Below are 16,682 nucleotides of genomic sequence, written 5' to 3'. Positions count from 1 at the left end.
CTCACTTGGTCTTTCTTACTAGGACGATTAGGTATCTTAGAAGCTTTTCCTCTCCACCTCATTTGAAATTGGAAAATGACTCATCGCTCAATTTCTTTGTAGTCTCCAAGTCTCTAAGGCTCACATCCAATTGAATATTATATGAATATTGTTGTGCAAAAGCTTAAGCCATCTTGTTCCAATCATTCATCTTAGCATTTTCCAATGAGAGATACCATTGTAGGGCTACAACACTAAGAGTTCGAGGGAAACACATAATGATTTGTTCCTTGGTAAGACCTAGAGGCTTCATGGCAAGAACATATTGCTTCAAATGATTTTTGGGATTTCCAGTTCCATCAAAAGAATCCATCTTTGGCATCTTGAACTTTGGGGGGAGTTGGACATCGGGAAATGGACACAATCCCTCAATATAAAGCAAGAAGTCCTCCATACCTTGGGACCTCTTAAGCATACCCTTCATCTTCTCAATTTCTTGACTTGTCTCTTTGGCTTCCTTTGACTTTTCTTTCTTCTTAGGTTCCTTGTTGATCTCAGCCTTTTTCTCGTCAAAACAATCATCATCAAAGATAGAGTCTTCATCTTGAGATTCTTGTACTACCTTCTTCTTTTCTTGAGCACCTTCAAGATTATGAAGCCTCTTAATGAAGGGAGCAGTCATCTTTGCCATCATTTCTTCCATCTTCTTCAAAATATCTTGGTCACTTAAGGCCATTTGGTCGACAGAAGCAAGATTGGTTCTTATGAGGCGATTATCAGAGGTTTGAGACCATGAGGGTTGTGCAATACCCTTTTTAGGAGCAATGATTGGTCACTTACAAGAGACTTATCCTTATGAGAAATATTTCATGAAGATTACCAACAAAAACTTTTATGTACAGTTCCCACTTAACTATGCCCCTAGAATGAGACCATAAAGTTTAGACAAGACCCAAAAGAATGAAACTTGAAAACACAAAAATGAAGACACCAAAAGATGACAAACCTTAACAAGACATGGGCCTAGTGCCCTTAGACAAACAAGAGTGGACCTAGGGCCCTTGACAAAAGATAAAATAAGGTAACAACCCTAGAGAGCACAATATGGGCCTAAGGCTCCAAAACAAAAACAAGGATGGGCCTAAGGCCCCAAGACATAACAAAGATGGGCTTAATGCCCTAAACAAAACAAGGACAAGCTTAAGGCCTAAGACAAGCCAAAGACAAAACACGAATGGACCTAAGGCCTAAGATGACACAAGAACGGGCTTAATGCCCCTAGACAAAACAAGGATGAGCTTAAGGCCCAAGATAAGACAAAACATGGATGGGCCTAAGCTCAAGACACAACAAAGGATGGGGCTAAGACCCAAGACAACACAAGAATGGGCCTAATGCCCCTAGAAAAGACAAGGATGGGCTTAAGGCCCAAGACAACACAAGGGTGGGCATAATGCCCCTAGACTAAACAAGGATGGGTCTAAAGCCCAAGACACAACAAAGGATGGGTCTAGGACCTAAGGCAACACAATGGTGGGCTTAATGCCTCTAGACAAAACAAGGATGAACTTAAGGCCCAAGACAAAACAAGACAAAATACAGATGGGCCTAAGCCCAAGACACAACAAAAGAAAGGCTTAAACATCAAACAAAAAAGGGCAACTGGAATGGGCCAATATTTGAAAAAAATTATTACTAAAGAAAAACTCAAAAGATTTTTTTGAAAATTTTTATTTTGAAAGAAACTCTTTTTAGAAAACTCAATTTGATTTTTTCATTTACAGAAAACTCACTTTTTTAAAAAAGAAAAACCTTTTTAGGAATTTATATTAAAAAATCTCACTAAAAACTCATATTTTATTTTTTGAAATTTTTTTTTTTGAAAGCAACTCTTTCTTGAAAAAAATATATTTACAAAGAAACTCACTTGTTTTTTGAAATTTTTTTGAAATTTATAGATATATATATAAACCTAACTGAAAACTCACACCTTTTTTACTTGTTTTTTTGGGGTAAAAAATTCACATATTTTTTTTTTGAAAATTTTTATTTTAAAAAAGAACTTGACAACTTGAAAAAAGAAAATTGGTTTTTTATTTTTGAAAACATAATATACTAAAAAAGATTGACCCACTTTATTAGCCCAACAAACCATTCAAACAAAGCACACACATGCACACCCAATTAGGTAACCCTATATGATTGGGTTTTAAGCTTATCTACGTGTGGGTAAGCTTCTTAAAGCTAAAGGGACAAATCAGTAGGTCACTTATAACTAGATGGGCCATGATTCCAACCGAGGGCCTAAGTGGACCTTTGTGGATTGGTGGCAAACCGTTAATGTACCCAAAGCCCATCATAGGCAATGGCACAAATTGAGAGTTAGTGGGATGAATTTTGAAAGATTTTAGCCCCAATGGAGCGTACTCATCTTCCTACTCATCACCAACCGGGGAAAAAAGGACAAAAGAACCAAGTGAAGTGTGTGCAAACAAAATAAAACTGGATTGATCTCAATTAATAAAATCTTTATTTAATTATGGCCTAACAACTCGTCAAAGTTAAACTTCATCTCTATCCTCAGCGGAGTCACCACTGTAGGCGCAAATGAGAGTACACCCTGGGCGAGTGGAGACATAAGATGAGTATTTATAAGTTAAAATTAGGATTTTCAAACTTTGTAATGATATTTGGACATTCTCAAGGGTTCATGGGCTGGCCCACATCAAAGCATTATGTTTTGGCCCTTAAAATGAAGTTTTAAAACCCAAAAAATCGGATTGTCCAGTTGGCCCAACCTCAAAAAGTCATAACTCACTCAAAATAAGTCCAAATTAGGAAAGAGTTGTTTCCAAATTGAATCCCATGATGTCTACTTTCCAATGAAATGGATCTCACTTAAAAATTCTTTGTGGATCAAAAGTTAGGGTCAAAACAGTGAGCAAATATCATTTTTCAATATCAATTTCAAAGCAATTTGAGCACTTTTGAGTTGTGATTACTTCCAAACTATTGTGAACTCTTTAATTACCCTTGGTTGACATATGTCAAGCTCATCATTGGGGCCGGGGACCAAAATTTATTAATGGGTACAAAATGCGGTCTCTATAGGTGGCACAAAGCAAGCAAGGCAAGCATATTAACATTGTACAAAGCAGAGAAAGGGTATGCATCAAGCAAACCAACAGCATGGAGGTGTATCTCACAAATGGTCACACCCAACTAAGCCACAAGAGGGATGGGTGCCACCACACAAGCAAGTGGCCCCAAAGATCAACGAGCACAAGCCCACGGAGGGCACAAAGCATGGCAAAGCTTAGATCTAGTCAGACAAACATGGAGATAAAGCATAGAAGCAAGCAAATATAGACATGCATAAGGAAAATGATCCAAGCCTTTTGATATAGGCCTATGTATATGGATGTAGGCCTAGACCACAAGATCTAGATCTACACCCTACCTAAAGGGAAAAAACACAAGAAAAAGGGGACAAAGAGACAAAAAGGCTATAGAAGCACATGGCATAACAACCAATATGTAGATCTACACACATGAACAAGGCACGAAGTAAACAAAGATATAGATCTAAACATAAGCATGGCAAGGAGCACATAAACAAGTAGATCTAAGCATAAACATGGCAAAAAGCACCTAGGCACATGGATCTAAGCATAAACACAACATCTAGGCATATCCTAGCCCAAGAAGGCTAGGCCAACAACATTAAAGCGGTAAAACATGGCAAAAAGCAAGGAGACATGCCAAAAAGATTATAAAACATGCTAGGAAGCAAGATAAAGCAAAGATATACTATGGAAAGCAAATAGACATGGTAAGAAGAAAGATAAAGCAAAGGGTGTAGATTGTAGCTAAAAAGCTACATCTACACCCTTAAAACCTCAAATCTAAGGTCCTAAGACCAAGGAGAGGAAAAACAGTGCAAGAACACTACCTTTTGATTTTGAAAAAAGAAAGAAATCAAAAGTTTTTTGATGTGTTTGGGAGAAAATTTAGAGGGGAAAAGAGAGAGAATCTGCCCAGGAGAATGCTCCAAAATTGCCCAAATTTTTTTTTTTTTGGTTGAAATTTGGGGGTCTTAGGGTATTTATAATGGTTTTGTGACTCTTCGACTATCGGCAACTAGTGGCCGCCGGCCACTAAAGGTGCGCCAGGCTGGTGTTGACATCACCAAGGTTTGACTATTCCGGTTTTGACTTTGATCGCATATTTGAATGTCTTCTCGGACTCTGATCGAGCTAATCTTAGTGTCCTTGGAAATCTTAGGATGTCTAGTTTCCAAAACATTAAAGAAATTGAAATTTTGACGGTTGGATCAAAAGTTATGGTCTTGAGAAGCGAGTTGACACGCTTTGTACGATTTTCAGGAGAAAATGAATTCAATAATATTTGCAATGACGCTAGTCTCAACTTGTTCCAATGATCAGATCAAAATTAGGGTTTTCGTGGTCCCTAGGAGTTAATCTCGGGTTAAACTTGGTCAAAGTTGATGAAAAGTACCAAGTAACTCGAGTTTGATGCAGAAACATGAAAAATGTTGTTTTGGAATGATTTTGACTAGCTTTGACTTTTGGTCAACCTAGGGTTAACCAAGGGCATTTTGGTTAATTTGATCTAAAATGACACTTTGAGTGCTCCAATCCCTAAATGAGTTACGCCACATCAATCCAAATGTTTTTGTGGCCCCATGGAAAAAAATTAATATTTTTGAGATTTTGGGGTCCGGCACGTAAATTGAAGGCAAACAAAATACGATATCTACAGCTCTAATGTATTTTTTGAAAAAAAAAATGTAAGTGAACTTGTTGGGTTTTTTATAAGGAAAATATTATTATTTTATGGTTTATTGGGTGCCCTTAGGGAAATTTGTTAATGGATAATTTTAAGAAAAAAATTTGATATCATTTCTATTGAAAATATAATAAGTTATAAAAAAAATTAGTTACATTTTTTTAACCAACAAAAGATTTCTTAAATCAATACCTTTAAGGAATTTGTTAAGTTTTTCTTATTTTGTTATTTAATTATAAAAAATAGCGTTGTGGAAGAATTAATATTTGGAGAATAGCCTCTTTTGGCATTGAGATTGTTTTTCCTAAACATGATTTTAGTTTTATCGTATTTTGCGCTAAAATGGTATTTGGAAACATAACATTGAGGTTGTGTTTTACAAAATTTGAAATTTGACTGATGGTGCTATTTATTTATTAAAAATTAATAATTAAACAAATATTATATTCAATAATTTTCCATTATTATTATATTATTGTGAAAGAAAGTCATTGAATCCCCAACCCAACCCAACCCCAGTGGAGCGAAAGACACAAAAAGCACAAAACATATTCCCAATCTTGCATTTGTATTTGCTCTCTCCTCTGGAAGTGGAAGTGGAAGGAGAAGGGTCGGATGAATGAAGCGAACAATAATAATAATGTGTGAGCTGTTGTTGCTTCTGTCTCTATTCATCTCCTCATCTCTGGCCTTCCAATCGGATGAACTCCTCATCGAAGAAGAGGACTTGGGCTCAGAAGGCGGATTCCCTGATCTCGCCCACATCCGATCATCATCACCACAACCACCTCCAACAACCCCAACCCGGAAGAGGTGTTCGGAGTCGGATCAGGATTCGAAGGTCCAGTTCTCACTCGAACACGCCTTTGGCGACTCCGATTTCTCTCCTGCTGGCATCTTCAACGCTCGCCTCAAAACTTGGAACCACGGGGCCCAGGTCTCTCTCTCTCTCTCACGGGCCTTAGGTTTGTCGTGGAAATACCAATAATATATTGGTGCTGGACTGACTTTGGAGTTGTTTTACTTGTAACAGACACTAACAAAGCTGCGTTTTTCGAGGAATGATTTTACTGAGGTGGAGAAGGAGAAGTTTCAAGTAATTATTTATCCAAACTTGTCTTTCTTTCTTTGTGCGCGCAATTGCTCTGCTGAAATGTTGATGCTGTCTGTTATTGCAGAATCTTCTGAAAGGAGATGACTTCTATAGGATAAGATTGCCTTCCAATGTTTTGAGCTCCCCTGGGAGGGAATACGTTATATCCTCTGTGAAAGCAGTAAGTTTCTCATTTTTGCACCACCTAACTAATTTCGAGAATCATGTATATGGATAATTTTCATCAACAAAATCAAATTAGAATGCTTACTGATTGGTTTTTTCTTTTTCATTGTTATCCTTGAAATTTTGTGCTAATAAAAATATTTCTAAAGGTGTCCCAAACTTTATACTTATTTCTGCTACCAAATGTGACTATTTTAGTGGTTTTGCCTCTGTTATCTGTGTTTCATTTTTGTACCATTGTAATGCCTGAGTTCCTGACTGCACTAACTTGCAATTTTGTTTAAATGCAGAGATGTCTTCCAAGAGAAAGCCTCGATGAACATTTTGTTATACACATGGTACTCTCAACTTTGGGATTCATACTGAATTCATGTTTGCTGCCTATCAAAAGAAAAACTACATTCTTGCTTCTGTTTCTGATTTTTCAAACTATACTCTTTTCTTGAGTTGATACCTAGCAATCCTTTATTCTAGTTTGGGTAAATAGAGGAAGTCTCTTATGGATGTTTCTTTAGAATTTGGTAAGTGATGCCAATGAGCTATAGCTCAACTGTCCCTTTGTGGTGGGTTCGACACCTAGTAGGTGCATGTGTTTACCAAAACAAAAAAAAAAAAAAGGTAGGTGATTTCAACTTTGTTAAGTTTTTTGGTAGTAGATAATGGGATGGGAGTATGGGGAAAAACAGACAGGAGAAACTGAAAATCTCTCTTGTGGTTGGTTTAAAAATTATTAAGTTCTATGCCCATTATAAAATCTATTTCCCCATTTTGTTTCTTTTGCCTTGGGAACTTAAACTAGGACTAAATAGTCACTATACTGGCCTATGAAGGGTACCAGTTTGGTGTTATATTGAAAGTACCACATTTTGAGATTCATTCTGTCTTTATTTCTAACAATTCTTGTTGCCTTATATTTATTTATTTTAAAATCATTGTTTGGATTAGGATCAGGATTATAATTTGGTTGGTGGAGACTATTTTAGCAATAGGGTGTTGTATTCACTTGGATAATGTTATTGGAATAATAAGTTATTGGAATTTTGTGGGAGATTGAATAAGGCTAGCTTTTTTGTGGCCATAGTAGAGTACTATGGTGGGGCTTGCCGAGGGTGTGTTATGATACCAGCAAGCACTAACCGTTCTGGGTGGTCTTTGTTTCACAAAGAGTTAGGCTTCTTCTTCTCTGGTGACAAATCAAGGCTAGGTTATGGAGGTGAGAGCGGTTTTATTTTTGCCAGCCAATGGTGGCCGGAATAGGCAAGCTATGAACAATTATGGTAACTAGTGGAAGCTTAGGAATTTTGAAATTTTTGGAGATAATCTAGGTAATAATGTGATTCTTTGTGGCTCTACCAAAAATAGACCCACACATGCATTTATTTTTAAGTTGACTGTTGAGAATTTGGCTTTGAGAATTTTTAAACCAAAAGATGGGAAGGGAAAGTGCTTTAGGCTAAAGCCCAATGAAATTACTAAATATGAACCTTTTAATGAAGAAGCTCAAGGGCCCATTCCTCCTATTTTTAATAGGATTGACTTTCCTAGGCTTGACAAAGCCCATATGCTGGCTCTGGAAGACCCTAAAGGTAAAGGGCCTCTTAGTTCAACCCTTAGCCCAGACCGTAGCCCAACCCTTATATGTGCTGGGGTCTCAAGTTCTGAATCCGATAGAGAACCAATTGGGTGAGAGCAAGTCTCGGGGTTTGAAGCCGATAGAGAGATAGGTAGGTGAGAGTTCGAGTGGCGATGGGAAGTTGTCGATGAGAATTTTTGGTGCTCCGGAGACTGGCACAGACTTGGCGTCAAGGTGTATCTCATCTGCCTTCAATCTTGATTTCGTAGAGGTTGATCCTTCTATGGTCACGGGCTTCGATGCCAAGGTAACCCATGGGATAGGTAACCGAAATTTTGGGTTCACTAGAGAGATGGTGGCTAGCTCGGCGGCGGTGGCATTTGAGTCTCCGATTATGAAAGAAGTGTTGCCGATCCTTTGTCGGCACATATGGGTGGTTCAAAATCGTTTTTCTCCTCTTTCAGACTTGGGTAATGGGGTGGAAGCTGAGTTTGGGGAAAGGGAGGATCATGACAAAGCTTTTGATGTGGGTGGCCACCATGATGATACGACATAGCGGAGGTCAGTGGATTATGTTGGGGAACTTCAGAGTGATTCTAGGCTTCTCCTTCTACCGTGGGATAACAGTGGGGTTGATGACCATGGCTGTGGTAGTGGAGAGAATGATAATTGTTTGTTGGAGTGTGACCCTTTGTCTCGGTGGGATCCCAGCGAACTCAGAGATTTGTTGCTGGTTCAGGATACTGTAAAGGGTACTCAGGTGACAGAAGTTGATGAAGATTTTTTGTAATATGGTGGGTTTTCCAATTGTGAAACATGCAGCTCAATTTTTGGTTCTATTTTGTCTTCTTGAACTAGAATGTCTCGAGGTGACCAAGGATGAGGTGGCTAAGCGAACTATAAACCCAAGGACAAGAGGTCTCAGAGAGCTTAAGGGGCTGATTTCTTCTGTTAATTATGATGGTATCTCCTCTAGGAGTAGGAATAGAGTTTGTTCTAATGTTGTCGGGGGTGTTGGTAATTTTAAATGAATTTGCGACTTTTGTCTTGGAAAGTAAGGGGGCTCAACAATCCCCGGAAGAGATAGGTTTGTAAGAAACTTCTTAAAGAGTGGAAATGTGATTTTGTTTGTTTCTAGGAAACTAAAATATACTCTATTGATGCTGCTTTTGTTTGGAGTTTATGGGGTAGTCCTTTCATTGACTGGGTGGTGTTAGATGCGGTCCAGTCTTCAGGAGGGATCTTGATGATTTGGGATAAGAGGGTTTTTGAAAATATGGATGTTATGGTTGGACAATTTTCTGTCAATGTCTTATTGAGAGGGGTGGTGGATGGTTTTGTTTGGGGTTGTACAGGTGTGTATGGCCCTAATGATGATGGTCAAAGGGCTGCTTTGTGGGAGGAGTTGTCAAGGGTGCGTGATAGGTGGACCATGGTATGGTGCTTGGTAGGTGACTTCAACATTATTAGATACCACGAGTGAGAGGCTTGGTTGTGAGTCTTTTTATAGAGAGCAATTTCTTAGTGGATTTACCATTAGAGGGGTTTATTTCACTTGGTTTAGAGATTCTAGAATATGCTCTATGTTGAGAATAGACAGGGCTTTGGTATCATTAGATTGAGAGGATCATTTTGGGAATGTCTCTCAAAGGGTGCTTCCTTGGGTTATTTCGGACCATTGTCTACTTTTGTTGGAAGTTGGTGGTTTTCGTCAAGGTTGTTGTGCCTTTAAATTTGAGAATATGTGGCAGAAAGCTAAGGGATTTGTTGAAGTAGTTTAGCAATGGTGGACTGGGTAATGTTTTGTGGGCTCTCCAAGTTTTGTTTTGGCCCAAAAATTAAAGGCTCTGAAAGTTGATCTAAAAAATGGAATAGGGAGGAGTTTGGGGATTTGGCCTTTAGAAAGAAGAGCTTGCTGTTTGAATTATTGGGTTTAGATGCTAGAGAAGAGTTCCTGGGCCTTTCGAATGAGGATCAGAATCGTCGTATTCAGATCAAAGGTGACATAGAACATTTGGCTTCTATGGAGGAGACTTTCTGGAGACAAAAGTCTCGTGTCTTGTATGTGAAGGAGGGCGACAACAATACTCAATTCTTTAATAGGTTAGCAAACTCCCATAGAACAGCTAACCAAATTAAGAGGATTGAGGTGGATGGTGTTCTTTATGAGGATGGGTCTGATTTGTGATCTCGAGTAGTTCATTTCTACTAGAAGTTGTATGAGGAAACCGAAGTGGGGCGCCCTACTACGAATGGGTTAGATTTTGCATGTATAAAGGAGGAAGAGAGGTTGTCCTTAGAGAGAGAGAGAGAGAATTCACGAAGGAGGAAGTCATCTAGGTCTTGAGGGAGATGGAGGGGGATAAAGGCCCTGGTCTGGATGGGTTCACGATGGCTTTTTTTCACAAATGCTGGACTGTTGTGGAAAAGGATGTTATGGATTTTTTTGAACACTGTCATCAACACTCCGTGTTCGAGCAGTCTATGAATGCTTCTTTTCTCACTTTAATTCCTAAGAAGAGTAATGCCATTAATATTAAAGATTTTTGCCCTATCAGTTTGGTGGGCAATGTGTATAAGTTGCTGTCAAAGGTGTTGGCTAATAGATTGAGGGCAGTGTTGGATAATCTCATTTCTGAGTCTCAAAATTCCTTTGTTGGTGGAAGGCAAATTCTAGATTTAGTGTTCATTGCTAATGAGTGCCTAGATAGTAGGTTGAAGAGCTGTGGGTGTGGTTTGCAAGCTTGATATCGAAGAAGCATATGACCATGTGAATTGGGATGCTTTGTTATATCTATTGTGTCAGATGGGTTTTAGGGTGAAATGGAGGGGGTGGATTAAGGCCTGTGTTACTTCTACTCGTTTTTCTGTCCTAGTAAATTGGCTTCCCTAAAGGTTTTTTGGAAGCTCTTGCGGTTTGCAACAAGGTGATCCACTATCCCTCTTTTGTTTCTTTTGATAATGGAGGTTTTGAGCAGAATTTTGAGAAAGACGAAGGAGAGCGATCTTATTCGGGATTTTCAAGAGGGAGCAGTGAATTCTGTTGATGCGCGTATTTCCCATTTTTTGTTTGCGAATGACACTATTTTATTCTGTGATGCTTCTAGGGGATAGCTTCTTTCCATAAGGTTGGTTTTGTCTCGTTTTCAAGCTTTTACGGGGTTGAAGGTTAATGTTGGGAAAAGTGAGATTGTACTTGTTGGGGAGGTGAGTAACCTGGATGTCTCGGCTAATATTCTTCGGCGTAGAGTGGGCAGTTTGCCTATGAAATATTTGGGAATGCCTTTGGGAACTTCGTTTTAAGACAGTTTCTATTTGGAACCCTATTTTGGAGAAGATGGGGAAGAAACTATCAGGGTGGAAGCGTCTCTAATTATCTAAGGGTGGTAGGCTCACGTTATTGAAGAGTACTCTCTCAAGTCTCCCAACGTTCTATTTATCTTTGTTCACCATTCCTAAGGTTGTGGCTGCAAGATTGGAAAGTATCCAGAGGAATTTTATTTGGGGGTCTTTAGAGGGGTGCTTCAAATACCCTTTGATGGCTTGGGAAAATGTGTGTTCACCCATTGAGGTGGATGGTTTGGGGACAAGAAATGTGGTGTCTTTTAACCAAGCCTTGTTAAGGAAATGGCTGTTGAGAATTTGGAGATATGGACATGAAGTTAACCATTTCTGGCATAGAGTTATCTCCACTAAATATGGAGAGGGTCAAGGGGGGTGGAGCACTAAAGTTTGCAAGAGGGCTCATGGATGTGCCTATGGCGTAGTATTCAAGAGGGAGAGCTTTTCTAAGCATCTTTCGTTTTTAGTGGGTGATGGCACTCGTATCCGTTTATGGCATGATCAATGTAGTCAAAGGCGTTTCAGGCAAGCACCTAGGCGCTCAGGCAAGGCGAGGCGGTGTAAAAGCGCCTCAAGGTCACTGAGGCGAGGTGCCTTTAGTGAGGCGAGCGCCTCTGTCGACTAGTCGCTCGCCTTGAACAGTTTTTCCGGGTGTTAGGCGAGAGCCTCCGTCGCCTTTGTTTTCTTGTCGCCTTTGTTTTCTTTCCGGGGACTTGGTTTTGTTAAAAAGATAACTGGCTTTTTCTTAATTTATAACTTAATTTTGTCTTTTAGTAACATTAGTGGGGTTTGAGTTGGCAGCCACTAATGTTTAATAAAAAGCATATCAGACCTTAGCTTTTTAGAACCACAAATAAATAATAAAATAATATATAAGTACATGGACCTTCTAGCCACTACAACAGTTGCCCAATAGTACCCTACCTCAACAGGTTTTATTTCTACTTTTAAATTTATAACATTATTTTATTCCTATTTCCTACATGTAATTTTAATTTAAAAAGCTCTCTTTTTTACTATTGCTTCTCATTCTCCGGACCTCTCTGCTCTCTTTTCTTTTTTTGTTTTTGTCTTTCTTCTTTTTTTCTACTCCTTTCTTACTTAGAGCAACTCTCTCTGTTCTTTTCTTTCCCTCTCCTTTCTTACTCAAAGCAGCTCTCTCTGTTCTTTTCTTTCCCTCATAGCTCCCCTCTGTCAGTTTTTTTCCCCTCTAGTCTCTAATAGCAACTCTCCTCTTTTTATTTTTATTCCTATAATCTCTCTTCTTCTTTTTTTGGGCCCTATTGGATTCAACACAAAAACTGGTTTTATAGACTAATTCCTATGCATTAGGAACAAGGTAAGAGAGGCTTGATTATAATTTTAAGTACATTAATATATATGATTTAAGCTCTATATATGTAAAAAAAACTATATTTAATATTTAGCACCTTGCTTCACTCAGGCTAGCGCCTTTTTGGCGCCTCGTCGCCTTGGGCGATACAAGGCCTTAGCGCCTCAAGGTCGCCTGACGCCTTTGACTACCTTGGGCATGATAAGTGGATTGGTTATAATACCCTCAAATCCCTATATCTTGAGCTCTACGTGTGTTCAATTGACAAGGAAGCTTGTGTCTCTAAGGTTTTGTGGCTTCTAGAGGGGGGAAATGTTAGAATTTGGGATATGAGACTTTACAGGTAATTTCAAGACTGGGAGCTAGCTGCATCTTATTCACTTCTTGCGTTTATCCAATCTCACATTCCCCAGGGTACGAGAAGTGATGCTCTTTGTTGGCGTCTCAAAGGTAATGGTAGGTTTGACATCTAGTCTTTCTACCATAAGATTTGGGTTGCTCAAAGTTCTTTGTTCCCTTGGAAGGGTATTTGGAAATCTAAGGTTCCTAAGCAAGTGGCTTTCCTTTTGTGGACGGTTGCTCATGGTTGGATTCTTACTCTGGATAATCTCATGCTTAGGGGACGTTCTTTGGAAAATCGGTGTTGTTTGTGTCGTTGTGATGGGGAATCGGTGGACCACTTACTTCTACATTGTCCTGTTACACATACATTTTGGATTTATATGCTTTAGGTCTTCGAGATGTATTGAGTCATGCTAGACTCGGTGGCAGGTTTATTTTTGTGCTAGCATCAATGGCTTGGGAATTATACTTTGAATGTTTGGAATTTGATCCCAATTTGTTTGATGTGTATTGTATGGTTGGAACAAAACCACCGCTCTTTTGAGGACATTGAGAAGACGTTGGAAGAGTTAATTGTGCTCTGCTAGCATAGTCTCTTTGATTGGTCTCGTTGTTGGGGTTTTACTGATTGTTCCTCTCTACATGAGTTTATGCTTTCACTTAGATTTATTTCCGGATTTTTTTTTTTCATTTCCTGTTGTTCATCATCATGAACTTGTATTTTTCCTAATTTTTTCATTAATAATTCTTATGATTACCTATCAAAAAAAAAAATGTTATTACATGTTTACATTGTGTATAACTCTTTGGAGGCATTGAGAAGATTGGGAAATGAAACAGAGTTAGATGAAAATATGTGCAGAAGATGCACTTGATCTAAGATGATTTGCTTTATCTGAATCTTAATTGTATGCTAACACCTCTGTTAACATTTCTTCTCTGTCTTGTACTTGCATATTGTGTTGCTTTTAGCTATGATAAATGGATAGAAAATTTGTTACTAAAGTTTATATTTGGTTGCATACAGAGGAATCTTACATTTGGGGGAACTTCATTTTATCTATTATTTGTTGAGTTTTATACAAATAAAATAATAACTAATGTTTTGTGTTTTCCTACAGAAAAATTTGAACAATATCTTTTAAATCTACTAGTCTAGAATGAGATGTCAAATCAGTAGGTTCAGCCAGAACAAATTTCTTATTGACATGGATTTGACACTTAGTTTCATCAATATGTTGGACAGATGGTTGTTTTATGATTCAGTGCTTTGTCATTGTTTGATGGATCTAGGTTGCGTAATTTTATGATGTTTTCCTCCATTTATTTGTTTGTTAATTTTTTATTTTTCATTTTTTGCAGGAAGGTGTCAATATCTTGGCCGTAAATTATGGTGCCCCTGGGGCATGTCCACATCCCCGGCAACTGAAACTTGTAAGTCAAAATTGATCTTTGTTTTTTGTTCATGTTACTGAATGAACCAAAAAATTGGAATTTTTATCTGATGTAAAAATAGTTTACCATTGTTTGACTATCTGGGACTCTTTAGTTGGTTTCAGATTTTCTTTGATCCCTTTAAGGCTTTAACCCCTTGGGTAATGGCTGAGTTGAAATGAAGCCCTAACCAGAGAGGTTTCTCTTGGACTTGGAGTGTGGTATATTTCTTGGCTGTGCTTTTTAAAGTAGTAGTTAATCAGTTAAGATGCTATAATCCTAGCAATCTTTGTTGTGGCATAATTACTACTTTATTTTGAGAGAGAGAGAGAGAGAGAGAGAGAGGGGGGGGGGGCTTTTTGTTCTTCAATGCTTGTATCTTTGAAAACTTGGAATTTTAATCATATGATGTGCTTAAATCCAACAATGGCAGCTGATATTTAGATGACAAATTTAATTATCTTGATTTTGGCTGGTTGACAAGCAGCATTTGTTTTAAATTTTGCAACTGGAACTTTACATCTGGAGAGTGATAAGAGACTAAGCTGTGGAGCATGATGTGTAGCAAAAAATGTTACTCTTCTCAATTTTTTTGTTGTCTCTATTTCAGCCTGCAAAATGGTCTTTCAAGTCACACACGGTTTTGAAGAACAGCGAGCAGGCACCAAGGTAACTAGTCTGATATTGTTAATTCTTTCCACCTTGTAGAAGTAGCATCTGGTATAGTATGTTGCTGCAATTAATTCTCAGAAAAAGTTTAATGGAGTTTTCCAGAAAAATTTACTGAAAGAAAAAAAAAATTATAATGTTTCCTTCTTGTCGGCTCAACTGATTGACGTCATTGTTACCTGTTTCATCCATCCGAGTTCGTATGGTCAATCTGTCTATTTGATTAGGTTATGTTCAAGACTGCTAATTGATTTGGTGCTTTTTATTAAATATTTCAAGTGCAGTCATTACTTTATCAATGTACTAATCTTTATGTCTTTCTAAATGGTTTATCAATCATGTTGATAGCTGTATATTTCTTACTTGCAGAGCTCCAGTATTTTCTGAAGATATTCTTGGAGAGACTGCAGAGGGTGAAGTTATACTGCCACCAGAAAGGTCCTTTTGGGCTAAATATGTGAGTACCTAAGAATTAATTGTTTTCTTAACCTTTTTCCCCTTAATTTTTGTTATAAGTACTTTTCCCCCCTTAAACGTTCTTTCATCACAATAATTTTGTACACCATTGGATTGTGGCCATATCAGTGGATGTACCTGATCCCTCTTGGACTGATCGTCATGAATGCCATAACCCAAGCAATGAATATGCCGGAAGAACAAGGTGGTGGCCAAGCGCAGCAGCCAGGGGCTGCAGTCCAACGTGGGCCAACTCCTGCTGTGCGGAGAAGATGATGGGTTTGATTGCCTCTAACATCTTGGATGTGTGGAGTTATATAGACTGACCTTCGCTGTCTGTAAAATTTTTGTTATTATTCCAAATTTCTGTTAATGAGATAGCCTTCAGAAGAAGGGTAAAGCCCTCAAAATTTCCACAGATGCATTTGAATTCTATTGGGAATCATAACATGTTGCAACTTAAAACTTTTAAAAACGTTAGTTAAATTGGAGATTCATGCTGCTCGCTCACTGTTTTCCGTCTTCAACATAGTTTTCTTGAATGCTAATTAAAGCACCTGTGGCTAGAATAACTTCTTTCTTTGTTCCCTTCCCCTTTTTATCCCTATAATAAATTGCTGGTTGATCCCTTCCCCTTTCTTTGTTCCCTTCATCTGTTGACAGCACTTGGATGTGTAAAGTTTGCTTCTGTTTGTTTCTTTGAAAAAACCTTGTATAAATATAGCCTCCGTTTGGGTACTACGTTTTCGCAAAACGCGTTTCACCATTTTCTTCTTCTTTTTTTTTTTTTTTTTTTTTTTTTTGTTCTCTCTATGCCGTGGTTTTTGATTGGAAAGGTGTGAACAGTGCAACCTCAGCAACTTTTCCAGCACCTTTTGATAAACTTTTCAGCAACTTTTCAATCACGGTACTCACAAATCTCATTTTTTAGCAATTTTTTTTTATTAAAAATGGGTCATATGGTACTATTCACACATTTAAAAATTAATTTGTTACAGTGTTTTTCAGTTTTCAGCTGTGGTAAGGCTACATGCTGAAACTCATGGTAAGGCTTATGATTCAATTTTTTTTTTTTTTTCCTTACAACGGAATATGGATGACCATGCCTCACTGTGCATATAAATCATGAATAGAATACATGCTGAATATTTTGTGTATTATTTTACTTGTCAATATATATATATATATATATATATATATATATATAATCATGTGGTATATGAACCATCATAAAGGATGAAAACCATGATAGAAAAGCCTATGCTTAAATTCCAACTTTTGAACATGTTTTTTTCTTTTTTTTTTGGCATCAGTGAGTACTAACAATTCTTGTCTGCAATTAGAAAGCATTGTTCTTCCATCTCAAAGGAATAAAATGTTTCCGTAATATTAGTAAAATTATAGCTAATTCTGTACTCATTGACTCAGATTCTAGTTCAATCAGGCTTGAACTCATACATCCATTG

At 37.9% G+C, this 16,682-nt stretch overlaps 1 protein-coding gene and 1 long non-coding RNA gene across 2 annotated transcripts; both read left to right on the top strand.

Moving 5' to 3' along the window:
* Positions 1 to 5,297: 5,297 nt before the first annotated feature.
* LOC126691108 (uncharacterized) lies at positions 5,298 to 15,726 on the top strand. The gene is made up of 8 exons (XM_050386187.1): positions 5,298 to 5,725; positions 5,822 to 5,884; positions 5,967 to 6,062; positions 6,358 to 6,405; positions 14,020 to 14,091; positions 14,702 to 14,760; positions 15,130 to 15,217; positions 15,346 to 15,726. Exons 1-8 carry the CDS (start codon positions 5,408 to 5,410, stop codon positions 15,490 to 15,492), a joined length of 891 nt encoding a protein of 296 aa, XP_050242144.1. The 5' UTR covers positions 5,298 to 5,407; the 3' UTR covers positions 15,493 to 15,726.
* Positions 6,412 to 14,012, top strand: LOC126691117 (uncharacterized). Its single transcript, XR_007644789.1, has 2 exons — positions 6,412 to 12,321; positions 12,427 to 14,012. It is a non-coding gene; the product is annotated as an uncharacterized LOC126691117 (long non-coding RNA).
* Positions 15,727 to 16,682: the final 956 nt, after the last annotated feature.

The sequence above is a fragment of the Quercus robur genome, chromosome 1, assembly GCF_932294415.1.
Source record: "Quercus robur chromosome 1, dhQueRobu3.1, whole genome shotgun sequence".
NCBI lineage: Eukaryota > Viridiplantae > Streptophyta > Magnoliopsida > Fagales > Fagaceae > Quercus > Quercus robur.
The sequence above is the reverse complement of the archived record's forward strand: the minus strand, read 5'-3'. Positions and strand labels throughout refer to the sequence as shown.

Coding starts and splice junctions, on each gene's coding strand:
- LOC126691108 (XM_050386187.1), top strand. CDS start 5,408: ATGAAGCGAACAATAATAATAATGTGTGAGCTGTTGTTGCTTCTGTCT. Junction 6,063..6,357: donor TTATATCCTCTGTGAAAGCA/GTAAGTTTCTCA, acceptor GTTTAAATGCAG/AGATGTCTTCCAAGAGAAAG. Junction 6,406..14,019: donor AACATTTTGTTATACACATG/GTACTCTCAACT, acceptor CATTTTTTGCAG/GAAGGTGTCAATATCTTGGC.